Source organism: Peromyscus californicus, unplaced genomic scaffold (genome assembly GCF_007827085.1).
Source record: "Peromyscus californicus insignis strain IS unplaced genomic scaffold, ASM782708v3 Scaffold_13__1_contigs__length_99412109, whole genome shotgun sequence".
NCBI classification, from domain to species: Eukaryota; Metazoa; Chordata; class Mammalia; order Rodentia; family Cricetidae; genus Peromyscus; species Peromyscus californicus.
In genome coordinates, this window is record NW_026294424.1 from 3,040,309 (window position 1) to 3,066,942 (window position 26,634).

Below are 26,634 nucleotides of genomic sequence, written 5' to 3' on the forward strand. Positions count from 1 at the left end.
CTGTTCTCCAGCAGAGGCCTAACCCACCCTTGAGGTCTCATGGACATGATTGTGTAGAGGGAGAGAGGAGGGAAGCAGGGTCCAGAAGAGAAGGTCAGGCCTTGGCAGGACAGACTCTGGCATGGAAGGACCCCAGGAAGCCTCAGGTTACAGCCTCCGTCTGTGGGCCAGACTACCACAGCCTCAGCAACCTGGCCACATAGCCACCAGCCCATCCCTGCCAGGCCTCCCCAGATGCCCCCTCAAACTCAGACAGCAGCAGCAGAGGACCTAGCTAAATGTGTCCCTTATCCCCTGGGAGGCTGAGGGATGACTCCAGGGTTACAGGACAGGTCACTATTGAGCCGGTGTTGGGGCACTGTGTCTTCCTAGGAAGCATTCTGATGTGTTGATGGGCAGTGGTTCACAGTGGCCCGTCCTTTCCATGAGACCGTCAGCAGCGTGCCCCCTCATGTCTGGTTTTAGAAGTTTGCAGCCTCTTTTCTTGGTCAGGCTGGTGAAAGGTTTATAATTCTGTAGAAGCACCGGACTTTGGCTTTGTGAGTTTCCTCTACTGTCTGCCTGCTCTCCCCAGCAGCCTGGTTGTTCCTTATTAGTTCATTAAGATGGGAGTTGAGGAGCTGGAGAGGTGGCTCAGAGGTTAAGAGCACTGGCTGTTCTTCCAGAGGTCATGAGTTCAATTCCCAGCAACCACATGGTGGCTCACAACCACCTGTAATGAGATCTGGCGCCCTCTTCTGGCCTGCAGGTATACATGCAGACAGAACACTGTGTACATAATAAATAAATACATCTTTAAAAAAAAAAAAGATGGGAGTTGAGGTTTGAGGTTTTTCCCCCTCCCTCCTCCCTCCTCACCTTCCCTTCCTCCCCACCTCTCCCCCTCCGTCCTATCTCCATCAAAAGCATTCACCACTATCAGTTTTCCCTTCAGCTGCTCAGCTTTTCAACATCCCTTAAGTCTTTATTGTTATTATTATTATTATTATTATTATTATTATTATTATTATTATTTTACATGTATAGGTGTTTTGCTTTCATATATATCTGTGTACCACATGTGTGCCTGGTACCTAAAGAGGTGTCAGATCTCCACTTTAGATGCCCTGGGACCAGAGTTACAGATGGTTGTGAGGCTCCATGTGGGTGCTAGGAATCAGACAAAAGTCTCCTGTAGGAGAAGCCAGTGCTCTGGACCACTGAGCCGTGTCTCCAACCCAGTCATCCCTTAGACGTCTATGCTTCTGTTTCCTGTGTCTCTTCCTTTAACCTCTGACTATTCAGGAATGGGCAGCTTAACTTCCATATATCCGTGAACTTACCAAATGCTCTACTGTTAGTGATTTCTGTTTGTCTGTCTCAGCAGGACTGAGAACCATCCTAGGGCCTCATGCATGCTAGACAAGTGCTCTGTAACCATTCTGTATTCCCAGTCTTCTTTTTGCTTTTCACAGACGATAAGGTCTCATTAAGTCGCCCAACCTGGCCCGGAACTCATTCTGTAGTTCAGTTTTGCCGCTGTGTAGCAAAAGAACACATTCCCGGTGACTGCCATACTTTTGCATTTACTGAGGCTTGGCCAGTGTGTGTCTTTAGAGACGGCCTCATGAGCCCTTGTGAAGAAGCCCTTGAGGTCTGGCTGACTTATGGCACAGCTAAGCCTTCTGCCTCAGTGTGATTTCCGGGTTGACAGTTGGGGATACCTCATGGCTCCCAGCCCCTTCCTGGCCTTGGGATAGCCCGGGGAGCCATGGCGTGGAGCTTGGCCTCCTGAAGAAGCACAGGCTTGTGGGTGCCTGAGCTGGGCCGAATCCATTATTCTATGTGGCAGGCTCCAGGCAGGGTGCTGGCTGTGGACTGTCCGTGTGCCCAACTATATTGAGCTGCCATTTCCCTGGCCATGAGGCCAGGGTGGAGGTGGGGAGAGTGTGGGAAGACAGAAACAGTGGGTGTGGAGCAGGGCAAGAGCCTGCGCAGGACCCTACCCTGGACTGGTTGAAATGGTCAGCACTATCGATGGGCTTCCCTGGTATGTCAATTAATGGGAACCTCATGGAGTACCATTCTGCAGACTACATAGCCTGGCTCTGGGGTCAGTATCCTCATTTTTGAGGATCTGACTTATGGAAGTAAAGAGGCAGTCATACACCAGAACCTTTAATCCCTACCTACACAGGCACTGGGGCTCCTCAAAGGGGATGGAGCCAGGAGGGTAGCACCTCTCTCTGTCCCCACCCAGGTCAGTTACAGGCTGTGCGAAAGCTCTGCCACTTCTACAGCAAGGTCATGCCCAACGAGGTGCGATGCGTCATCTACCATGAGTTCCAACTGGCCCTGGCTCGCAGGACAGCGGACAAGGTGCTGGAGGGTCAGCTCCTGGAGGCCATCAGCCAGCTCTATCTGTCACTGGGCACCGAGCGGTAAGAACAGCAGGGCACACAGAAGGCCTGGGGAGCCCCTCCCCCCAGGAACCAGCCAAGCCCCAACCCCTCAGGGCCGGTATCATTCCATTCATTGTTCGCAACATAGGAGTCCCAGCATAGGCCTCTCTGATAAGGGACTAGCCCTCCCATTCTCACTTTCTTGGTTACACAAGGGTCACCTCTACAAGGCATTTTGAAGCCATCCATGAGTGGTTGCTGCTGTGAGCTGACCTCTACTGGCCCCTGGTCTTTCAGTTGTCAGCCTGGGGTCAGGGCAGTGGGATGTCATTCATCCACTGGACACACCGTGGTGGCCACATGCTCTCCAGGCTCCTAACCACAGAGGGCAGAGCCAGCTTCCCTGGAGCCAGGTCTCAGGGTCACGTTTCGGGTGTGACCGACACTGGAGTTCTGCCTAGCCTGCAAGCTGGTAAAATCCTCAATGTGACACCTCCCCTAAGTCAGGGACACCGGAGCAGGGGAGAGGCTGTGAGGAAACAGGAGAGGCTCCTGTCCCAACACAAAACTCACCGCAGGAGCAGTGAGCCAGCAACCCAGATCAAAGCTTCTTGGGTATGTCCCTGGACTGCGGTCCATCTCCCTGGGAGTTTGTTGGAGGTGCTCAGCCATAGTCAGGCCTCAGGTCAGAAACTTAGAGCAGGGACAGGGGCTGCTGAGAGCAGTCCTCTGTGCTGCTGAGGTGTATACAAGTTGGAGAAGCCCTGGCCTAGGATCTGAATCTGCCCTATGCCAATGTCTCCCTGGTGTCCAGAAAAGACAGAGACTGTGTCTTACTTGGCGATTCTTTTTTTTTTTTCAATTTGTTTATTTTATGTGCATTGATGTTTTGCCATGGGTATCAGGTTCTCCTGGAACTGGAGTTATAGTCGTGAGCTGCCCTGAGGGAGCTGGGAATTGAGCCCTGGTCCTCTGGAAGAGCAGTTAGTGCTCTTAACCGCTGAGTCATCTCTCCAGCCCCTAGTTAGGGTTTCTATTGCTCTGATAAAACACCATGACTACAAGCAGCTTGAGGGGAAAGGTTTTATTTCCATTTATACTTCCATATCTTAGCCCCATCACTGAGAAAAGTCAGGGCAGGAACTCAAACCAGGGCAGGAAGCTGGAGGCAGGCACTGATGCAGAGGCCATGGAGGGTGCTGCTTACTGGCTTACTCAGTCTTCATTCTTATAGAGCCCAGGACCACTGGCCCAGGGATGGCACCACCCACCATGGGCTGGGCCCTCCCACATCAATCATCAATCAAGAAATCACACTGTGGGCTTGCTCACAGGCCAGGCTGGTGGGGACATATTCTCAAATGAGGTGCCCTATTCCCAAATGACTCTAGCTTATGTTAGTTGCTAAAAAAAAAAAAAAAAAAAAAAAAAAAAAATTAGCTGGATTCAGCATGTGGGGGTTGACAGAACAAATAGGGGTTACTTATACTTAGCTGCCAGTGTTCCCTCCGAAGAATTCCATGTCTTTCCATGTCAGGGTGCCTGGGGCAGGACAGGAGGCTGCCCACAGAGGATTCCCTCAGGTTCTGACCATTCTGTAGGCAGATCCTGTTCTGATGCCTGTGTCTGACCCCAGGGCCTACAAGTCTGCTCTGGATTACACCAAACGGAGCCTGGGGATCTTCATCGACCTGCAGCAGAAGGAGAAGGAGGCACGCGCCTGGCTGCAGGCTGGGAAGATCTACTATATCCTGCGCCAGAATGAGCTGGTGGACTTGTACATCCAGGTGCGCTTAGTGCCGTCGGGGTACACCGGTTCACTCACTCCCCACCCAACCCACCTAACGACCCAGTCACCTGCCCTGCCCCCACTTGTTCATCTGCCTAACTACCACTCACCCCCACCCACACCCATCTACCTACCCTCCTAACTACCCACTCACCATTTACCTGTCTATTAACCTATCCACCAATCCACCCATCCACCTGTCTACCCACTCACCATTTACCTGTCTATTAACCTATCCACCAATCCACCCATCCACCTGTCTACCCACTCACCCAGCCATCCACCAATCCACCTGTATATCCACCCATCCATCCTTCCAGCCTACCCATTTATTCACTCATCCATTCATCCATCTCCCTGTTGACCACACATTCATTTGCCTACCCATCTACCCGTCCATTCATTTTTCCACTCATCTATCCATCTACTTGTCCATCTGCTCACCCATCCATCACTGGTGAGTGTACTTACTGTGTCCCAGGGGCCTGCCTCTTTCCCACTCTGGCTCCCTCAATCTCCCTCAATGCCCAGACTATCCGACAACCATCTGAGCTCCCCGGACAGAGGGCGGGCTCCTCATAGTACCCATCTCTTGTCAGTACACAGTGAGTGCTTGGTGTATGTGGGGATGCTGTGTCCACTTTGTTTGTACACAGAGGAACTTGTTTCAGTGTCTCATGGTACATTTACTCTAAAACATGTTTATTAAGAAAGCTGTGATGCTTCCCGAACACAGTGTGATCTGGACAGATAAGGAGCACAGGAGCAGCACTGTGAAGTGAGTGTCTAGGATCCAGGAGCCCACGGCTCAGGGGGTCCTTGGGCCGAGGCAGGCAGTGTCAGCAAACAGCTATGAATCAGGGTGGGAAGCTAGCACCACTTGCTAGAAGAGAATATTAGGGGGCTGGAGAGATGGCTCAGAGGTTGAGAGCACTGGCTGCTCTTCCAGAGGTCCTGAGTTCAATTCCCAGCAATGACATGGTGGCTTACAACCACTTGTAATGAGATCTGGTGCCTTCTTCTGGCCTGCAGTCATACATGCTGTATACATAATAAATAAATAAATCTTGAGAGAGAGAGAGAGAGAGAGAGAGAGAGAGAGAGAGAGAGAGAGAAAAGAGAGAGAGAATGAGAATATATTAAGGTCCAACCTAGAAGCTGGAGAGTGAGCAGATTTATTCTCTCATCACTGAGTAGGTGTTTATTGGGCATCTACTGTGCACCAGGCATTGCAGGCATCCCTGAACACAGCAGAGAAGCTGCAGCATCAGGCCCTGTCTTGTGGCACTGAAGGGGGAGAAGGTGAGCATGGATGGGTCAGGAAGGAACAGGATGCCGTGGGAGCCACAGGCAATGTAGGGGCAGGAAGCTGTGATTCTAACATAAGGGGCAGGCCAGACACCTAGGCAGCCCACACCTGCTGGACTCTTGGGCTGCAGCTAGACCTATATTTCCTAGCTCTCAGGTCCTGAAAGCTGCTCTCCTCAGAGCCAAAAAGCCACAGGAACTGAAATGTTGGTGCCACCAAGTGTGAGGCTGCCCATCTTAGAGGCATGACCTCCCTAGGGGGTCCTATCTTCAGAGAACTTCTGGTCCTTCCAGGTGGCACAGAACGCAGCCCTGTATACTGGGGACCCCAAGCTGGGGCTGGAGCTGTTTGAGGCAGCTGGCGACATCTTCTTCAACGGGACCTGGGAGCGGGAGAAAGCTGTGTCTTTCTACCGGGTGAGTGGCCACCGTAGGCAGGTAATGTGTGCTTCACATGGGTGTCCCTCGGTGGGCACAGGTGTGGCAAGCAGAGGCTTCCCACCTGGAGGTAGAGAGCATCAGTGTAGTGATCTTTGAGCCCTCTGTAAAGCACAGCATATGCCTCATACCTGTATGCTGATATCTAAAGCAGTCCTGGGTGGGACATCCTGTCACCTTACAGATGAGGAAGCTGAGCTTAGAGGGTCATAGGCATGTATAAAAGGACACACGGTGTGCCAGGGAAGACATGGGCTTCTCCTCGGTCCTCTTGGCTGACAGTGTACAGTTGGCTCTGGGCTCACACACTATGCATTCTAGTAGATTACTCAGTTGTACCACTCCTGGGCAGAGAGGCACAGGCTGGTCTGAGGTTGAAGGTCTAGATGACTTGGTGGGGGTCACCCCAGCTCTCAGCCTGGGGTGTCAGGACAGAACCATCCTCTGTCCCGTGACAAGACCATACAGTGGGGGGTGGCATTCCTTGCACACATGTGGGCCCAGGAGGTATTGCATGGTGCACACTGCAGAAGCCTAATCTCAATATGTGGCCAGGACCAGGCGCTGCCCCTGGCTGTGACCGTAGGGGACCAAGAGGCAGAGCTGCGCCTATGCAACAAGCTGGTGGCCCTTCTGTCTGCACTGGAGGCACCCCAGGAGGGCCTAGAGTTCGCCCATGAGGCCCTAGCACTCAGCATCACCCTAGGTGAGTCCCCAGCCCTGGGCCCTGCTCTGCACTCCATCCTACTGGGTCTTCAGCCCCAGGTCTGCAGAGCAAAGCAGGCATTGCTCGGCTTCTCCCATCCCCTGTGAAGGCTGACTGAGCTGGCAGTGTCCAGCCCTAGCCGAGCACAGAGCAGGCAGGAACTGCAAGAGAGCAAAGCTCTGAGGCTCTCTCTCTTGCTGCAGCCCATGCTGCCCAGCTGCTTTTCACACAGGTGGACTTGTGTATGCTGTCCTTTCCCGTGTCCCTTCCCCATCACACCTGTCCTCACTGTCTGCAGCCTGTTTCTTAGTACTCGGCTACCTTCTCTTCAGCACTGACCGGGACTGCCTGTGTTCCTCCTGGGAGGGAACCCTGAGTGGGGCCTCAGGCCTGCAGGAGGAATGCAGCTGAACTGAAAGCGCTGAGACCAGGCTCCGTGAACTGGTACTCAAGTCCACCCACGTAGGTTACCTGTTTGCAGGGGGAGGCCCAGGACTCTGAGCATGGCTCCCTAAGGTGATAGACCGTGCTGGAACATATAAGGCAGCAACCACAGCCAGTCCTTGAGTTCTGTGCCTGAGAATGCATAGATAGATCATGGGCCTCGCCGAAGGCACCCCCAGGCGGCTCCATGCAGACACAAAGTGGGGCCCGTGGGCCTGCAGCTTTGCCAGATCTGGAAAGGGAAAGGGAGCCGCTGTCATTAGCTCACTTTACAGACGAGAAAATGAGTCCAGGGAAAGGACTGGCTAGCGCAGCCTGGTTTAAGTCTGTGAGTGTACACCGCTACCTGGCCTGCTGCTGCATTTGCACGCATGCTCCTTCCTGATTGGCTCATGCCTGGCTTGCCCCACTGGGCAGTGTCCCCACACCTGCCTCTCTACCTGCACCCCCAGGTGACCGCCTGAATGAGCGAGTGGCCTATCACCGGCTAGCCACCCTCCACCACCGGCTGGGCCACGGAGAACTGGCTGAGCATTTCTTCCTCAAGGCCCTGTCACTCTGCAGCTCACCCCTGGAATTCGATGAGGAGACCCTGTACTATGTGAAGGTGTACCTGGTGCTAGGTGACATCATCTTCTATGACCTGAAGGTGGGCAAGAAGGGGCTCAGCCTGGGGCAGAGTCACTGCTCTGCCTCAGTGTGCGGTCTGCTCTTACGGTGATTGCCTCCCAGTCATGGCCTCACCACGTTCTCAGGGAGCAAGGCCTGGCTGTGAGAAGCCAGCAAGGTCAGCGGACAGGGCTAGTTTTTTTGTGCTGGTCAGGCTTGGCCCTCTCATGTGACAAGGAGAGGGCACAGGGTCACCATATACCAGCAGTGGGAAAGGAGTTAGGGAGCTTCCTGGATGTGGTGACCCCCAAAAAGAACATAAAGGGACAAGGACATTTATGTCAATGGCTCCTGAGACTCATATTGCAGAATCCAGCCCCCATCCGGGTGCCTCTTCCAGCAAGCCCAGCTGGAGTGCCAGCCTTTTCCCACAATTCCTTGTTGGAATTCTGTGGCTTCTGTCCCTCATCATCTGGGAGGGGTAGGTGGAGATATTACCATCCTGCCTCAAAGTGAAGGAAACTGAGGTTCAGGAAGGGGTACACCGATTGCAGGCTCCATTTCTGGGTCTTTGCTGGTCACAGCTGCAGGTACATGTATGAATTTGAGCTGCCACACACATGCAGACACATGTACTTCAGCTGTCTTTCCCACTCAGCTGGGTGCCCTCTCCTCCACAGCTTCTATCCCCCTGAGGTGCGGTATCTCCCATGCTCCCCCACGTCACAGAGTTAGCTAGGGAGAGGTGGCCTTGAGCCCGGGGGAGGAGTGTCCACCATCTGTACATGGCCCACTCTGCTCTGTTCTTGGGTCCTGGCTCTGTGGGTCTGGTACAAGAGGAGACATTAGTAGAAGACATAGTACATCTTGGGCTTTGTTGCCAGTCAAGGGAGATGTCGCAGATGCTGAACAAGGGGAGGCAGGCTGGGTGGGGTCTCAGGAAGCCCTCAGGTCACTCTTCTGGGGAGAAACCTCTAAAAGAAGCTAGGACGGGAGACTCCTGTGGGGTGGGTCCAAAGTCCAGAGGGAGTTTGCATCCTACTGGGGTGTTGAGTTTGAGGCAAAGATGCACTTGACCTGGGAGTGAGCTGTGTCACACCTCATCTTAGTTCCCAGGGACATGGGCCAATTGCACAATCACCCAACCAACAACATGGGGCCAGGAAGCCCCCAGAGCCAGTGAGGCCCTGCAGTCTCAGGGCACCTACCTCCCCCAAGGAAGGCAAGTACTAGGGCTGAGGCAAGGTAAGATCCAGACATCAGGGAGGCTCACGGGAGAAGAAGTAGAGGCCATGAGAGGTCAAGGCCTTAGGCTCTGGAATCCGGGACGAAGAAGGAGACTTTAGAAAAGGGACACAGCTGTGTACACAGGAAGGCCCTGAGGGGCAGCCATAATGCTGTTCCAGGCCACCTGGATCTCTGAGTCATATTTGGGGTAGGGTATGCCTGTTGCTGCTCTGAGCCAGCCCCCAAGCTGCTGTGCTCTTAGCTGGGACAGTTTCAAAAAAATGGCGCCCAAACACAAGGACCAGGAAGCTCTAACCTTGTTGGGGAAAGAGGCTAAACTGTGATTGTGATGGAGCAAGACGGGATGTCCTCCTCCTAGCCTGATATGGCCTGTGGGTCAAGCACTATGGGTGGGTGTATCCGAGTGACCCTGGGATAGTGTAGTCCTTGGGGATTGCTCCTGGTATCCTCCCCTCCCCCACCCCACCCCACTGCAGTGAGTCAGCTAAATCCCAGTCAAACACATCTATCTACCCACAGGACCCATTTGATGCTGCTGGGTATTACCAGCTGGCACTGGCAGCGGCCGTGGACCTGGGCCACAAGAAAGCTCAGCTGAAGATCTACACACGCTTGGCCACCATCTACCACCACTTCCTCATGGACCGTGAGATGTCCCTCTTCTTCTACCAAAAAGCAAGGACCTTTGCCTCAGAACTGAACCTCCGTAGGACCAACCTGGTGCCCCAGCGCTTCTGTGGCCGGGCACTCTGGCTGGCCCCTGGCCACCCATCCTGACAACCTGAGAAGGATCTGTGCAATGGGACTCTTCTTTGAGTGTGAATGCCTTGTTTCAGGGAGAGGGGTGTGCTGAAGGAAGGACCAAACAGTAGTAAAGGAAGGACCAAACAGTAGTAAATATTTTTCAGCAACTGTAGCACCATCAAGTATATGGTATGCGTCCCATTGGGCGCAGGCTCTGCCCCTCCCAGTTCCCTGACCCACACTGCAGCCTGGCTTCACCCTGTCTCCAATGAAGACTGAACCCAGCAGGTGTTTGCAAAGCCTCCTGCTGGCTCTCTCATGGTGTGGCCTGGGCAAGTCACTTACCTCAGTCCTCTGTCCCCTTGTCTATAAAAAGGTAAGGTGGTGACAGGAGTCCCTTGGCAGGGCCAAAGGTGGCCTTGTCTCTCTCTCTCTCTCTCTCTCTCTCTCTCTCTCTCTCTCTCTCTCTCTCTGCTTTCACGTGTATCTGATGCAAGCATGCATCTTTCATCCTCACAGTACTGAAATGTCATGAGAGTTGTTCAGGACATGATGGCCCGCCCCTGTTGGCAGTGGGAGATGTGGGGACCCAGACTATCCATTGTCACAGAGGGTAGGAATGAGTCACAGAGCCAAATACAGTGACCTCCCTGCCTGCCTACGGGGATATGGTCCCCTAGGCCTCGAGAGCATCTTGTGGACCTCTCCATCCCTGATGGTGTCAGGAGAGCCACAGGTCAAAGGACGAAGATTCTTCCTGCTCAGTGTCCCTTGATCCAAGACTTATCTGGCCTGCAGAGTGCTGCAGTCTGCTGCCTGGTAAATGTGACGGCCTCATGGCCACCCTCCCTGCTATTGGCTGCTCCCCTCTGGCCTCTGTTGTCACCTGGTCCCCTGGTGACACCTCTGGTGTCTCTCGAGTCTCCAACCCAGGCAAGGTGATTCTGACAGTTTCTTTACTAACCATGGCACAGGAAGGCTGAAAATGACCTACAGTGCTTCAAGCCCTTCCTTCAATCATATTTAAATACGGGAAATTTCTCACTTTAATGGCTTCTGGTGGTGTTGACAGTGTCACAGTGTCCCGCAGCTCCCGTATATCCCAGAACATTGTACTCTCCCCAAATCCCCCTTTAAAATGGACGCTGCAGGCAGGAACTGGGGTGTCCACTCCTCATAACCTTGCTGAAAAGCAAGGAGACTTGTCCACCTTTCAAAGTCCTGCTGAAACAGATGGTGCTCCCTGTCTCACCACCAGGGAGCAGCAGAGAACTTCCAGAACCAGTTGCTTCCTGACCCAAACTCTTTGCCAGTTGCTGACAATCCCATTCTTGGATGGGTTGGGCCACAGGGGGGAAGAGGTAGGCTTACTGAAAATGAAAGATAATGGTGATCCACTCTGGGCTCAGCCAGAGTCATCATGGTAACTAAGGACAGTTGGCTGAGGCCATCACCTGCCTGCCGTTTAGCGAGGAGTCATCCAGAGCCTGAGTGTCCTCAGCTGCCAGCTGTCTTGGAGGTGCAGGGCCTTTGGGAGTAGATCTCTCTGAGCCCAGGTTGCTCAGCCCTGAAACAAAGTGGCTGCCTTGGGGCTGAGGTGAGCCTTGGGTAGCAGGGTGCTCATGAGGTTTAGGGTGCTCCCTGAGCTGGCCCTGACACAGGGCTGTTTCCTCATGATCCCAGGATGCCCCAACAGTCATACCATGCTGCACCAAGGTTGAGTAGCACTGGCCACTGTCTTAACCTCTCAGACCCTTTCATCATCTGTAACCAAAGAAGCCCAAGAGAGGAAGACAACATGAGCCCAGAGCAGCCAGCAGAATCTCGGCTGGGGCAGGAGTGGATGGTGGAAGCTAGGGCTCTCAGGTTCCACCTAGGCCTGGTGCACCCCTTAGGGCTCTTCCATCAGCATGGGTCTAGGATCCTGTGGCCTGAGGAAGGATGCATCAGCCAGCAGGCCCATTGCCCATTGCTCAGACTTTAGAAGGAAGCCCAGTGTCTGCCAAGTCTATCCAACTACCTTCCTTCACATATGGCCTGAGTTTGAGGCTGTGGGGCCTCACCCCAGCAGGGCTGTGTCCACTCTCTTAGGAGCACAGTCACTTTCTGTACCAGCTTTGTCCAAGGGCAGGAGATGCAGGTGTTGAGGGATCTGAGCAGGCATGAGGGCAGGATCACCGGGACCCTCTGTGTGACCTGGGCCCGAGCTTTGAGTTGCTTTACTGCGCAAACGGCATCCACTCGGCCTTCCCTGCCCTCTGTGGCATCTCTGCAAAGCCAGTCCTCTTGACCAGACTCGGGTTGACAGCCTCTGTGTCCTAGGGAGGCAGGAATTCTAGGCTTATATCTGTAGAGAACAGGGGCATTGGCTCCTGGAGGTCAAGGATGCCTCTATGACCCTGTCAGCAGGGTGAGAACACCTCTGTGGGGACCCATCAGCCTGGGAGTGGGGACTTCCAGATATGTCTGAGAACAGAGACAGACTCATCCTAGGAGGAGGGCAATGGGTGTTGACTCCTCACCCTGTTCCCAGAACCTCCACAGCTCCCCTCACCTTCCCATCATGCCTGCCTCAGAGGCCTAGGAAAAGGACCGTTGAGCAATGAACTCACTCTAGATGGCCATTTCTAGATCAGAGGCCAATATAAAGACTCCACCAAGCGGTCATCATTCAGTGATGACTGCAGGCACACCCATTCCCAGCATGGCCTGTACTGGGGCCAACTGAGGCTAGACTAGCCCTGATCTCAACAGTTCACACTGGAGGTGGGGATTCCCTTCCCCTTGTAAGGAGCTCTGTGGGGACAGATTGAGCGAGCACTAGAGAGGACTCAGTTCCATGTTGGCTCTCAACCATTAACAGCAATGCAGTCACCTGAACTGAGAGTCCTACCACTTGCCGGTCGGGAAATTAAAAAAAAACCCACTTAAGCCAAAGAGCGCACAATGTCCCTGGTGCAGGCACCCCCACCTCCCAGCAATGCCACCTTGAGGACCATGGCATCAGTACACAGACCTTAGCAACATCCAATCCACATAGTTCTGAGCAAGTCAGCCTCCCCTGGGTCCTGATCCATCTCAGGAACACTGAGGCCCATCTCAAACGTGAGAACCCTGGGAGGGTGTGGACCCTCGACGACTGTGCTCCTGTCACTTGTATTTTACGGCAAAAAGCCTCAACAGAGGCCACCACACATGGCCAACATTCTACCCACCATTCATGCTCCCCAACGAGCAGCTCATGCTCCTGGACTTATGGGCTCCAACTTACCTCACGTGACCCCATGTCAATAGCTCCTTCACAAACTTACCCTGCCCTGCACCCCCACTGTTGTTTAGTCTCTTCTCTCTGAACACCCCAGGAGCCGCAACCATAGGAAGTTGTTGGCACCCCAGACCCCTGGCGCTTTCCTCTCACTGTGGTGCGTCAGTTGGGTCTCAAGTACCCCCTGTGATGACCAGCACAGCTCAGTCCTTGAAGAAGTGATCTGTGAGGAGGTCAGGAGGCTTCCAGAGGCAGGAAAAGGCAGGATTCTCTGTGCAACCTGTCTTCTTCCCAGAAGTCTGGAGGCTGCCCTCCAGGCCATATGTCTGAGGTACATCAATATGATCTATATTTCCTGAGAGGCTTAGAAGAGCCACCTTGGTTGAATTTCTGCCAGGGCAGAGCCCACAGGCTGCTTGTATCAACTGTGTTGGACAATTGAACATTTCCAAATTCCGGCCCCAAGCTTCCGAGGTGGGCAGCTGGAGGGGATGAAGGGTGTTCCAGAGGTGGTGGTGAAGAACAGGCCCTGGGAGCTGAGGCTAGGAGGGAGGTGGCTGGGAAGGGCAGAGCATCCCAGTCCAGCTCCTGTGCCATGTTCTGGGCAAATCTGAGCAGCAGTTCCTGGGAGTACAGAGGCCAGAGCTGTGCGGAGCACACCAGCTATGGGAGGCTCCAGCCACCTCTGCTGGCAGTACCATTCCAGTCTCTGGGTCCCTCCAGTCCCAAAAATGTTCAATGTTTGGGGAGTGGGAGTGTCTCCCTGTTCTTCACTCCAACAACAACACAGGAAGACAGTCAAGGTCACTTGGATGACCCAGGCCATCACCCACCTAGGAGCCTGCCTTGCTCCAAAAAGGGAGGTTTGGTAAGGATCATGTTTGTAAGGTAGTCTTGGTACCTTGGCATCTCCAGGGCCACTCTGGCTCTTTGGCAGGGTGACTCCAAGTAGAGTGGTGGTATGTTAAGTCAGGCATCTGGAAGTGGGGCGGGGTAGAGGCAGCGGAGCTAGGGTAGGGGAAGCCTGTCTGCAAGGTGAGGGTTAACTCTGATAGAAGGTGGGAAGGGGTGAGTTCCATATCACAGTGGGGGACGGGACATGACTTGGAGGGATCATTCCCCTTGCAGAGGTCATAAGGTCCTGTAGGTCCCAGACACAGACAGTATCTAGAAACAGAGTTCCCTTTGGTAGATGCTCCGAAGCATCCATCCCCCCCTTCTCTTCACTCCTGCACCTTGAGCTGCTATGTGTCCACCATCCGACATAGCCAGGGTCCACAGAGTCATGGGGTGCCACTGTGTCACCTGTGTGCCCCCAGGGTCTTCTTCCCTCATCTGATGTTTCCCTGGAGGGACTCCTCTGGCCCTGAGTACTGCTGTACTCTTGTAAGTGGCTGCATGGTACTGAATTCCTCAGCTCCCTCCTCTGTGACTTCAGAAAGACCTGGGGAGCAAGGCTTCACTGGGTGGTTCTGAGGACCCAGCCAAGCAGGGTCCCTTGTAACCAGCAGCTCCCAGCTCACCTACTAAGGCACCAGCCCCCTACCTGATGGAATGAGGCCAACGTGGATGGGTGTATGATCAGAGTACACATTGAGACCCAAAAAGATCAGACAAGGGAACCATGTCCTTTCCCTGTGTGTCACCTGCTCAGATGATGGGTCCAGAAGGGAGGGATGGACTAAACACTAAATGCTATCCAACAAGCTGTGTGGCAAACTTCTATGCCCCTTCCTATACCCAGCTCTAATGTCCCATCTTCTGCAAAACCTACCCTGACTGGCTCCAGCAGTCAGGGACTCACACGTACAGTCAAAGTGCTCCCTACTTCTCAGGCAATGTAAACACGTATCTTTTTAGTGCTATGCGGTCAGCCTCATCAGCCCCTTCTACGGTGGGCACTGAGGCTGTGTAGGAGTGAAGAATCTCCAATCACACAGCTGCGGCTGTCCAGTCTCTGACTCTGGAGTTCCCACACCAGTGGGGACCAGCCCACCTCTTCTCACCAGCAGCTAGCCAAGGCTGGAGCCCTGGGGAGTCACCAGCTGTCCCTTACAGACTCCCAAGTTCTGATTCCTAGGTTCCATGAAGCCTCCCTTGCCCCTGAATGTCTTCCTGTAAGCTGGATCACCCCAATGGTTGACCTGAGCTGCTTAGGCTCCTGGGTCAACTTCCTGCTGTCTGTCTAAGGTTGCCACTGGGAACAGGGTATGTGTGTGTGTGTGGGGGGGGGGGTGAGCAGTTCTCTTCCTCACCAATACTCCCCCCATCATCCAGGCCCTCTGTTGACCCTACCCACCTAGGCCTGCTTCTTTTCTCTGCTTAAATACTCACAAAGTTCTACTACGTGAGAAACCCATCTTGCCTGTTGTGGCTATTATGACCTGGTTCCGTGGTCAGCACGGATGACCAACAACAGGCCCCGGCTTCTGTCTGTCTGTGGGGCAATGGCAAGGTGCAGTGGGCAAGGTTTTCTGTGCCCCACATCCCTTCACCCTCTAGGCCTGCTCTAGCCCTAAGTACCCCTCCTGGTTGGTACCTTTGCCTTAGAGATCAGGATTTCAGCAGATGATTTGGAGCGCTGCCCTTCAGCCCCATAACCAGGGTCTTCCATATTGAGCATTGATGCCAGGATCAATTCCCTCTGACCAGTCATGGAATCCACATGAACACCTGCCATTCTCTCCCCGGCACACAGGCAGGAGGAGATCCATAAGGCTCCCACACAGCCACAAGCTCTGCAGGCTGACAGGCCAGCACACCCTTGGCTATCTCTGGAATGACCAGACACTCTGCCGGTGGCCAGACTCTTTAGTTACTCGGCTGTAAGATCCCAGTCTGTGAACAGAAGTGTGTTCCAAAAGTATACGGTACTCTCTGGGGGCTCCAGACAGGCCAGGCCTAAGATCTCCGAGGGTCATTCTGTAGCAGTTCAGGGAACAGTTCCCAGTCTGGTCACAGAGCCCAGTTTTAGACCTGAGTTCCTGGTCTAGAGTAATGCAGTTTGACTGAAGTGCGGGTGCCGTGTAGAAGGCATGCCCCCTTCCATGCAGACAGACAACAGGACACGGGGCACAGAGAACACAGGAGACATCCTGCCTGGACCCCTGAGCCACAGAAGAAATTGGAGTCCAGTGAGGACTTAGAATGCATTAGACATTTAGATGTTTCCCACCTCCTGGGCCACCCCAGTTCCTTGGTCCTGTCCACATAGCCCCGGGACTCAGGATGTGATTGGGAGAGCCAAGGGTGAATGGATAGAGACAGAAGCGGGCAGGGGATTCCAGACTGCGCCAGTAACTCCTGGCTGACAATGAGTTTCAGGGCGTGCCTGCGGAGTGGGCTGCAAGGAGGGATTGATCAAGCTGGCTGCCAGATGGGAGGGTTTGGAGAGTGAGCTGATGCTGACCAGGGGTCACTGAGGGAGGGTAAGAGTCACGCTGACGGAGTAGCAGGAGTTTCCCTGGCTTCCTTCTGTCCTCTATTCCTGCCCATGGCCTGAGTGTGTGTCTGCCCAGCACCATGAACAGGGGTAGAGGGATGAAAAATGTCCTTTCAAGATCACGTTCAGCACGGCGACAATGCATCAAGACGGCCCCGGCAGGAAGCAAATAGACTGTGAGAAATGAAGGGGCACAAAGACTCTGTGTTCGCTGACTGGTGACACCTCCTCCTCATTTGCTCTAGTCAGGGAGGGAGCTTCCTCCCTCTTGTTGTCTTGCAGGCTCAGCCTGGGAGAACCCTGGGCCGGACTGGACCAACACCAGGCAAGCTTCCCCTGTCCCTCCCCCAGGGTTCTAGCTCCAGCCATGAACCTCTGCCTCAGGCTTAGCCCTGGGGCGCACAGCTCCCCGCTCAGGTGTTCATGTCCTTCTGCCTACCAGGTGGCAGGCGCCCAGACTCCATTGCCTACCAGGTGGCAGGCGCCCAGACTCCATTGCCTGCCTATCTTTGCTATCCCTGGGGTGGCTTCCATCTTCAAATCAGGACCACTCTGACTTTTTATCTTGAAATAGTTATAGATTTGCAAAACAGTTTACAGAGGTCCTGGAAGCCTTTTTCCCAGCGTCCCTCAAGACTACATGCTATGTAACCTGGTACAGCAGGGACATCAGGGTGCTGGCCTTATACTAGTGTCTATGACTCCATGGACCACATTTCAATAGATTCCTGTGGCGGCCACAGATGAGAGACATGTCTGCCAGGGACGTGCCTCCAGCCATCCCTGGCAGCCTTGTTGCCACCATTTCAAGCTATGCAGTGGGATGGCACACAGGCTTCTCTCACTGAATCCTTGCATCCATGCCAGGCTTGTGGGGGCCAGCGACGCTCTTCTTCCTGTTGACGGCAGCCGTGGTTCTGTGGCATGCTGGGGACAGACCATAGCAGCTTCAGCATTAGTTTGACACAATCGGCAAGTCTTCAGTAGTTACAAATGAATGTGCGGCGAGTCATGCTGTCCCAGCTGTCATGTGGACAAGTCTCTGGAGTGAGTGGCTGGGATTCAGCAAACAGGCAGCTTTTGAGCAGCCTGTGAACCATTCTCCTGCATGGTTGCACCATTTTTATATAACCTGAAAGGATTTTGTTTGTGATTGCAATTGTGCATGCATGTTTGCATGTGTGTAGGTATGTATGTAAATGTATGTGTGCATGTGTGTGCGTGTGCGTGCGCGTGCGTGTGCGTGTGTGTGTGTGTGTGTGTGTGTGTGTGCGTGCGCGCATGTGTGTGGAGGTCAGGCTGCTGTCAAATATCTTCTTTGGTCACTCACTTCATTTACTGAGTCAGAACCTTTACTTGGACCCAGAACTCACTGACTGGGCTTGTCTCCCCAGCCAGCTTGCTCCAGGCACTCCCTGTCTCCACATCAGGAGCGCTGGGATTGCAGGTAGCCACCAGGCCTCCCTGACTTTTTATGTAGGTGCCAGGGCTCCACACTACAGCCCTCACACTTCCAGGACAAGCACTTCACCCACCAGACCATCTCCCAGATGCTCCTGTGAGGGGTTTGAAAAAAGCCAAAAGGCGAAGAAAATCAAAGCTGGTTCTCGCTTCCGGGTGACGTTAGATGTTTGTTTGTTTGTTTGTTTGTTTGTTTGTTTCTTGCGTCTGCGGCTCTGAATCATCCAACTTCTGTGAACTAAATATGCATTTCGCACTATATATTTTGCAATCAGAAAGAAGCAATTTCTCTACAAAGCATGTGATAAGATGGGAGGATTCTCAGGGAATCAAGCTTTTGAAAAGGCTAAAACATTGTAGGTCTGTCAGTCAATCCACAAACACTCACACACACCATCCTGAAGGACCCCTTCCTTGACCTCTCTCCCGAGACCCTTCCAGGATAAATTGTCCCCTTCTCTAGCCCCCACTGGGTGCAAAACCTCCTTCCCCCTTTTGTAAGGGGCTAACACTGCCCAAGAGAGCAGTTCTGTCCCTGAGGAATGATGACATCATCGCAAAGGTATTTCCCCAGCACACGGGGACAGCTAGGGGAGCCAGTGCCCTAGAGTTGACAGGGACAGAGATGGGAAGCCCTATCCTGTCCTCAGTTCTTGGGAGGCTGGCTTCATCTTCCACCGCACAGCTGGAGTGTCAGCAGCTTGGGTGGTGGCAATGTTTGTTTTGACGCTCACAGCTTGGTGGGACATGGCTGTGACTTGGAGGGGGTGTGCAAGCTCAGATGTAGGGCACTTTACAAAGTTGACATTCTGAATGTAGACCAGAAAACACACGTCTCTATTTATCCTGGGTGTATACAATGGTGCTCAATAAATGTTCTCCAGGGAGACCATGCTGTCTGACTCGGTTATCAGTGTCCTGATCCAAGACAGGGAGATTCTGGGGGTCATGGCAGAAGGGGCCAGGGCCAGGTGTGTGACACCCATGAAGTCAGAGTGGGCAGTAGTTAATGCTCTGAGTCCTGAGACAGACCTCAGAGCTGCTCTCTGGTCCTGTGATTTGGGTCATGTCAGGTCATCTCGGCGTCTTGGATTCCCAACCTGCACCATGGTGGGGTTGGCTTCTAGGTACTGCACAAGAGGCTCAGAGCTATGTGATCAACAAGAAAACAGGTTTCCTCCTACGCTCTCAATGGACTGAGACCCTCCCTCCCACTATCTCTCTGAACAGGTGCTCTGGAGTATGTGTGTATGGAGGGAGGGGGGATGAGTTTGCTCTCTGGACCACTCAGGCAAATCTATGTGACCTCTCCTACAGTACCCATGGCTGACCATTCTGCATCTTCATGGAGACAGCCAGTGTGTATTGTGATTCCCCCGTGACTATGAGGAAAAGGGCCTACTGTGGGGAGAGCTCAAGAACCACAACAGAGCTGTAGACCAAGCTATCCCTGATCTGGTTCTGATCTCCCATGGTCACCAGTGGGTGGCCGAAGGTCTGCCCCGGACCACAGTCCAGTGCTCTGCCCACCACAGTCAACATCAGTTCAGCTTTTGTGCAAGCAAGTCCGAAGAGACACACTGATGCTTGGGGTCCCTGCTGCCCCTCCTTTCCACCATGTCCCAGCTAGAAGAGTCCCTGCCTGCCCACTGTCCTGAAGGCCAAGAGCCCTGGTGGCCAGTGTTGGGTCTTCCCCATTTGATGAGGATCATGTTGGTGTCACATAAAAAGCCCTCCTGTTTAGCCCTCTGTCACCACCCCTCCCCCCTCCCTACCCCACAGCACTCAGAGCAGTAGGGAGTGAGGCCAGTCAATGTTCTCCACTACAGCTCCCAGATGCCACAGTGAGAGGAGCCAGTGCATTCTGCACTCACACCCCAGCTCTCCTGCCTTCACGCCTCTGAGGAGCAGCCACCCTGCCTGCCACACAAGGGGCTCAGCCTTGACTATTCTGTGTGGCCCAGACAAGCCGCCGGGCAGTGCGTCCTGAGTTGTGAGCAATCACCAGGGGTGGGAACACGCTCTGGGAGGGAGGGTTGCAAACAAAATACAACTATGACAAAGGTTCCTGGACAGGGGGGCTGTGGTGCCTAGAACAGTGCTGGTCATACTTGGCCTGACTTCTTCAGGGGAACCCAGGGCCATGTGAGTCCAGAGGTAACACCTATCCCAATTTAGGGAGTCACTGCCAAGTCCAAACACATGAATATGGAGAAGAGTCCCAAGTAACGACAGTGAAGAAGATGTCACGTAAGAGCAAAGGCCCCGGAGCTGGGGACAACAGAGACCTCGGGTGGACCCTTGTGGAGCCAGGAAGTAGAGAACTAGGTCCTGAGGAGCCATAGTAGACACTGAGAGAGGGACGGACCTGAGCTAAGGTTCCCGGAAGGCTTCAGAGCTTGTCCACAGCATGAGCCAGCCATGGGGACCTCAGTCTAGGCTTGTGGGAAGGAGATGCCTCAGAGATGAAGTCACTCTCTGCCAGTGCTGTGTCTGCACATAGCTACCGTGGGGGCCCTGTGGTGACCCCAGCCAAAGCCCTGCAGGCAAGGGGCCCTCTCTGACAGGGCAGCCACAGCAGATGTGTGGCTGGAGCTTCCTGCCCACTGAACAGGAAAATTACAGGCCAAGGCTGACAGGGGCCTCACCCCCCTACTGCTGCCAGTGCAGTTTGCTGGCGGGAGCAGTTACCCCTTGTGTCACAGCCTATGGAGTTTGTCATTGACCACATCATGCTGGGGCACATCAGGTCACTGGGGCACTGGGTCTGAAACTCCAAGTGCCACCAAGGTGTCCCTGGGGATGACCGTGGTAAAGGAACTTCTGTGACTACCTTGAGCGCCTATCCCTGCTCTCCCACAGAGCGTGGTGAACTTGGTTGGCTGAGCACACATAGGCTCACTCTCTAGCCCCAGCCACCATACAAATTAGACATCAAGCTGGAGTCAGTCTCTAGCCAAGCTCTGCCTCTCCCCACCTGGTCTAACCTCACGTTCAACCTCAGAGCTACTGCCAGATGGCATGCCCTATCAGCATGCCCGTGTCACCCGCTACCAGGGGTAGGCATTCAGCCATGCTCCATGCTTAGCATGGGGATGTCCACCTTACTACCCCCTCCCAACACACACACATACAAAAACCCCTGGCTGGGCCTGGGAAGAGAATCCTGCAGCCACTTGGGACAGTCCTGCCCAACCCTTGGCTCTTGGGCAGGAGTGTGAGTCCTGGGAGCCAGCTTGGCCCTCCACTGACCCTCAGTGAAGCCGAAGGCTCCACCTCTTCCATCCTCAGTTCCCTGTGTTCAGGCTCCATGTGTCTGGGCTGCAGGATGAAGCAGGCAGGGCAGGGAAGAGGGAGGTCGAGTCCGTTCCCCCTCCCCCAGAGAGGAGCCCCTGCTGACACAATCAGTGCACACACAGCTCAGTCCTCTGGGTGACTGTGGGTAGAGGCCTCAGTTAGAGCAAGCTGTGCCCAGTCTGGACTCTCACTTCAGCTCCTGGCTCCACAGAAGCAGGCCTGAGTTGGACTCCTGACCCTTGTCACTGGGAGTGTGAGAGGCCACCCGGCTCTGAGGACGCATGCTGGAGGACAGTGGGGGGTGAAGAAGGAAGAGTCTGCAATTCACTTGAGACAAGCTGAAAATAGCATCTGTGAAGGAGGAGAAGGGTGAGGGAGGGGAGGAGGGAGATGACTCAATCCACATTCTGACACTATAACCCAACATCCCAGAGCGGCTACATTTTAGCGAAGAGAGGCGTGTTTGGTTCACAGTTCTGGAGGCTAGACCTTCGAAAGTGTGGCAGTGATGTTTGGTGGTGTCTGCCGAGGCCTTGTGCTATGCTGTGATGTAACACTGGGCATGACACGGTGAGACAAGGCAAACTGCTGGCTTAGGCCTCTCCTCCACTTGGAAGGCCGAGAATGCTGTCCAAGGGTCCCATCCCCATGACAGCATCTCTTCCCAATCGCCTTTCAAAGGCCCAGCCTCCTCATCCAATCTGACTTTAGGGGTGAAGTTTCCAGCTTGTGAAGTTTAGAAGCGCTGTCAGAACACTGCAAAAGGACTGAGCAAATGTAGTACTGTGTGGACCCTGGGATACTCAGCACAGGGACATCTTTCTTTGTGTTGTTGATTCAACTTTTGTGAAACTCTACAGTTATCCCAGAACACAGCGCCATCACTGTGGAAGGTGCAGCAGGGGGTGGGGGGTTGCACGCAGCCTTTGGATGTGGCAGAGAAGGTGAGGTGGGTTGGGGAGGGGACAGTCACGTAGCAGGGCCAGCAGCAGCTCTCCCATCCCAGGAAAGGCAGCGCTGTGAAGGCTAGAGCTTCTGCAGCCACAGAGAGCAGGTGTGGGAGGGGTCAGGGCTGAGGCAGAAGGGGCTGGGGGAAGATGAGTCTTGGAAAGACAGCAAAGAATCAGAGGACAGAGGTGGGCGTGTATTCACTAGGGAGAGGAGGAGGTCCACGGGGCTGGCCAAGCAGCTCTCTGGGCTTCTGTTTCCTCCCCGAGGGCATCTGCAGTCCCATATTCTTGAAGCACTGTCCACCATTGGCAGGTATGGGGGCAACTGCAGTGTCCATCAACAGGCAGGTAAAGTGAGTGTGGTGTGTGCACACAGTGGAATACTACTCGGACCCAAAAGGGGAAAATCCTGTCATAGGTAGCAACACACAGGAACCTGACAACTGAGCACTGAAGGGTAAGCTGGGCACAGGAGGGCAAGGGTGGTGTGATGTCCGTCACTCATAGGGGACCTAAGAAAGCTGATGTCACTGCAGCAGAGAACAGAAGGTGGTCACAGGGCCTGGGGATGGGGAGACAGGAAAGCACTGCTGGTCAAAGGACCCAGTGTTCAGACCGGCAGGAGGTACGGGTCCTGAGACGGTCCACCAGCAGGGAACTGCAGCCAACAGGAGTGTAGATTTCAAGTGACGAGCTGTGGTTACAAATGTCTTATCAGAAAACAATGGGGAATGAGGCAATGGCCATGTTAACACACTGTTGACATGGAGGGAAGCATTGCCTGTATGCTACAGTGGACAGTGGTGATTTGTCAATCAAAGCCCGCGTTAACCCAGGCATGATGGCTCACACCTATGACCTCAACACCGGAGAGGCTGAGGCACATGGACTGCCGAGTTTGAGGCCAGCCTGTGACTCAAAACATAATGTCTTTTTTAACTAACATCTTCCCTGCTCAGTTGTTGGCTGCTGACAGGTCTGGGAACGGGGAGTAGTGTTCAGGTGTGCACCTGCTGGTAAGCACACCAACAGACAGTTCCCCACGGTCACATAGACAGCCTTTGTCACACTCAGCGGGTCATGAAACAAAAAGACAAAAAGAGTGTGGAAGAGGGAGCTGGAGGAGGAGGGAGCTTGATGGAGTGGGAGGAGGGTGAGAGGGGATGGGGCTGAAAACCATCAGAATGTATTATGTAAATGTGTGAAATTGTCAGAACAGATTTAACTAGTAGCAAATTAACAAGATCAACATTGAAAATGTTTTTTAAAGTAAAGGACATATAGGCCAGGAAGAAAGTAATGTGGCCGGGCCCTGGCTGAACAGTCCCGAAGAGTGGGGATTTAGAGAGATAAAGAAGAGATGCTGCCGCTGAGTGACTGTGAGAGGAAGGACAGCAGTCGGTCAGGCTGGTGGCCACTGGCCGCTGGTGGCTCCTCCTTGACCTTCCTGTGGCAGTGACTTGGGAAGGCAGGGAGAGAGCAGCTGCTCAGAGTTCCCCAAGGGGAATGAAGAGGAGGAGGGGGAAGAGAACTTGCTGGAAGCCTACGCACTGAAGTCTGAACCACCCAAGGAAGGATGAACATAGGCTCTCTGGGAACCCAGGGCCCACGTGGTGGAGGGCCAGGCCTGGAGCATCCCAGAAGTGAACCTATCAGAACAGCAGATGGCAGGGAGCCAAGACCACCCTGTGGGAAGAGGCTAGTGTCGGTCCAAAGGTGCTGGGAAAACCAGACATCTACATACAGATGAGTGAGGCCAGGCCCCTTACCTCACACCACACACCCTGGTTCATAACCAACGGAGAACCCAAAAATAAGAGCTAAAGCCAGGAAGCCTCTAAAGAAACCAGAGAAAGAAGTTGTGATCAAGGCGGATAGAATGACAAGGCTCAGCCCCCAAGAATCAAGAGAGAGCTCAAAGGCCCCCATAGTGCGAGATTAAATGCCTGTGTCATCACATTTACCAACGAATGTGAAGAGACATCTCTCCCAAACAGAGACACAAGTGGCCAAAGGCATATAGAAGACATGTGGTATTGTCCACTCCCTGGAAAACAGAAATCAAAACCACAAGGAGACCCCACGTCATAGCTACTAGAATGGCAACAAAAGTTTTTTGGTTTGTTGTCTTTTCTTTTTTTAATGGAAAATACCAAGAGTTGTTGAGGGTTTGGGGTGGAAAGTGGTACAGATGCGGAAAAGCCTGGTGTTCCTTAAATGGATAAGCACGACATGACTACATGGCTTAGTCATTCTCCTCCTAGGTATACTCTCAAGAGAATCGAGACCATGTGCCCACGTAAGACTTCACAGGAATGTCCATGGCAGCTTTTTTCCATGATAACTGAAAAGTGAGGGGAAAAATCCATGTGTTGGCAGAGGAATATACAAACATATGTGGTCTAGCCATGCAATGGAATATTATTGAGCCGTGCAAAGGAATAGAGAAGGACTGATTCATGCTGCCATGCTGATGAACCTGGACTCATGATGCTCAGGGAGGGGAGGCAGACAGAAGACCACAGTTCATATGATCCTATTCATGGGGGGGAAATGCAGAGCAGCTAATTCACAGAGATGAAAATATCCTAAAACTAATTGTAATGGTAGTTGTGTGTCTCTATGAAGATGCTAAAAAATGACCAGTTACAAACTTTAAAAGGGGAGAGTTGTATATGCAAGTAGGTAGATGTGTACTAGGGGTTAAATGCTTAACCGGAAATGGAACGAGAGGAATGGGGCAGAGGATGGATGGGTGGGATAGGGTGAGAAGAATAAGAGAGAGGATGGATGGGGAGGGTTAACCAAAACTAAGGTGATATGAGAAATCCATATGGAAACCCACTACTTTGAAGGCTCATCTTAAGAAATATTTTTAAATAAATTTGAACGGAGGTACCCTGTATAGGTGGACAATGGTGCTGCTAAAAGACATGGGTTATTAAATGAAAACCTCTGTGCCAGATGTGGGATACTCCCCGGAGGCTCCCAGAGCAGCATGGGCTGTTGCCGTTGTTCTTGGCTTCCCACCATACCTGAATGGTAAGACCCCATTGCTGGAGACACCACGCACTTTGGGGGCAGGATACAGAAAAAAAATCAACCTGGAACTGACTAGAAAACTTCCTCCCTGCTGGCTAGCTTTCGGATACTGCAGGGTACTGTGCAGGCTGCTGGGGGAGAAGAGACACTGATGGTCTTACCCTGCAACCAACCCTGCATGCTGCAATACCGACCTGCCAGACAAGGTGTGTCCACAAGTGCAATAGTGGCGCAACCCTTACAGGAGTTACCAGCTGTTTCCAGTTGAATCTGAAGCCTGTCCCATAAGAGGAAATTTATGCCTGATGCTGGAAACTTGATCAACAGTCCATGGCTGAGGCATTCATAGACCCTAGGTTGTTTTGTTGAACGGACATATAGTAAAACTGCCTTCTAGCCGGGTGGTGGTGGCGCACGCCTTTAATCCCAGCACTCGGGAGGCAGAGCCAGGCGGATCTCTGTGAGTTCGAGGCCAGCCTGGGCTACCAAGTGAGTTCCAGGAAAGGTGCAAAGCTACACAGAGAAACCCTGTCTCGAAAAACAAAAAACAAAAAACAACAAAAAAAAAACCCCTGCCTTCTAAATGTTTATGTTTATAACCATAGTTTAGTGCAGCCCTCAACCTTAATCACAGAAGCTTCTTTCTAGTGGGCAGCAGTTCATAGAGAGACTCATAATAATGAACCAGCCTGCCTCCATCTGAGGCTTTAAAGCCACCTTATAGTAAAGGCAAGCTAGACTCATTCCTATTTATGATTAAACCTCTGTTTCTCAAGGATTGGGCTCTGTCCCACATGTAACCTTGACTACAAATGGCTCTGTACTCCTGCTCCAGGAAACAGCAACTACATCTTTGTTTTAAAAAGTCGTAATGACTATCTTACAATCCCACCTTTGTTTCAGAAGGTTGTTATGACTACCTTGTTATTACCACCTTGTCGTGTTCTGCTTCTGTAACCCCGCCTATTTTACCTGCCAAACCCACCATTTAGAAACTCCCTATCCCTGAGTTATAAAAGCCTTGTCTTCTTCATGTCCAGTGCTGTGCTGACTTCTTGAACCCCACCTTAGGGGGAGGCAGCCCCATGCACATAAATAAAATAGTTTGCTTCAACTAATCACTTGCTTTAATTAATTTGGTCATGATGGTTTGAGTCAATGATCTTTCTCCTCACATCTTTGGGATTAACAATAACTGGTCCAAGATCATCACATCCATCCTTCACGGGGCTCCTAGGAACAGCTAGCTGCTGCTGCCCTTCTCATCACCCCCCTGAGGGAGTTCCCAAAGGAGGGGCTGTAGACAGTGTCTTATATCATCACTCAAGCAAGGGCCCACCCTGTGAGTCACCCACTAACATGGGCTGAGGAACCTTATCACATGCCAGGTGTGGCCAGGGATGATCTTTGTGAGGTCCCCCAAAGCCTGTAAGCTTTGACCTCATCTGATGACGTCTGGGCTACAGCAAGGGTCAGGCATAGGGTCTGGAAGGCCCAGTTTGGCTCTGTT

General features: G+C 53.0%; 1 protein-coding gene across 3 annotated transcripts in view; it reads left to right on the forward strand.

Annotated features, from left to right (window-relative positions):
- Positions 1–11,147, forward strand: part of Sh3tc1 (SH3 domain and tetratricopeptide repeats 1) — a 45,109-nt gene extending 33,962 nt beyond the window's left edge. For 2 of the 3 annotated variants that reach the window (XM_052736123.1, XM_052736122.1), the window contains exons 13-18: positions 2,240–2,420; positions 4,018–4,168; positions 5,773–5,895; positions 6,472–6,622; positions 7,519–7,715; positions 9,443–11,145. In XM_052736123.1, coding sequence (XP_052592083.1) covers positions 2,240–2,420; positions 4,018–4,168; positions 5,773–5,895; positions 6,472–6,622; positions 7,519–7,715; positions 9,443–9,700 — 1,061 coding nt within the window. In that variant the 3' untranslated portion in view covers positions 9,701–11,145. Of the gene's footprint in view, positions 1–2,239; positions 2,421–4,017; positions 4,169–5,772; positions 5,896–6,471; positions 6,623–7,518; positions 7,716–9,442 lie in introns of all 3 variants that reach the window. The other variant, XM_052736124.1, reaches the window with a different exon arrangement.
- Positions 11,148–26,634: the final 15,487 nt, after the last annotated feature.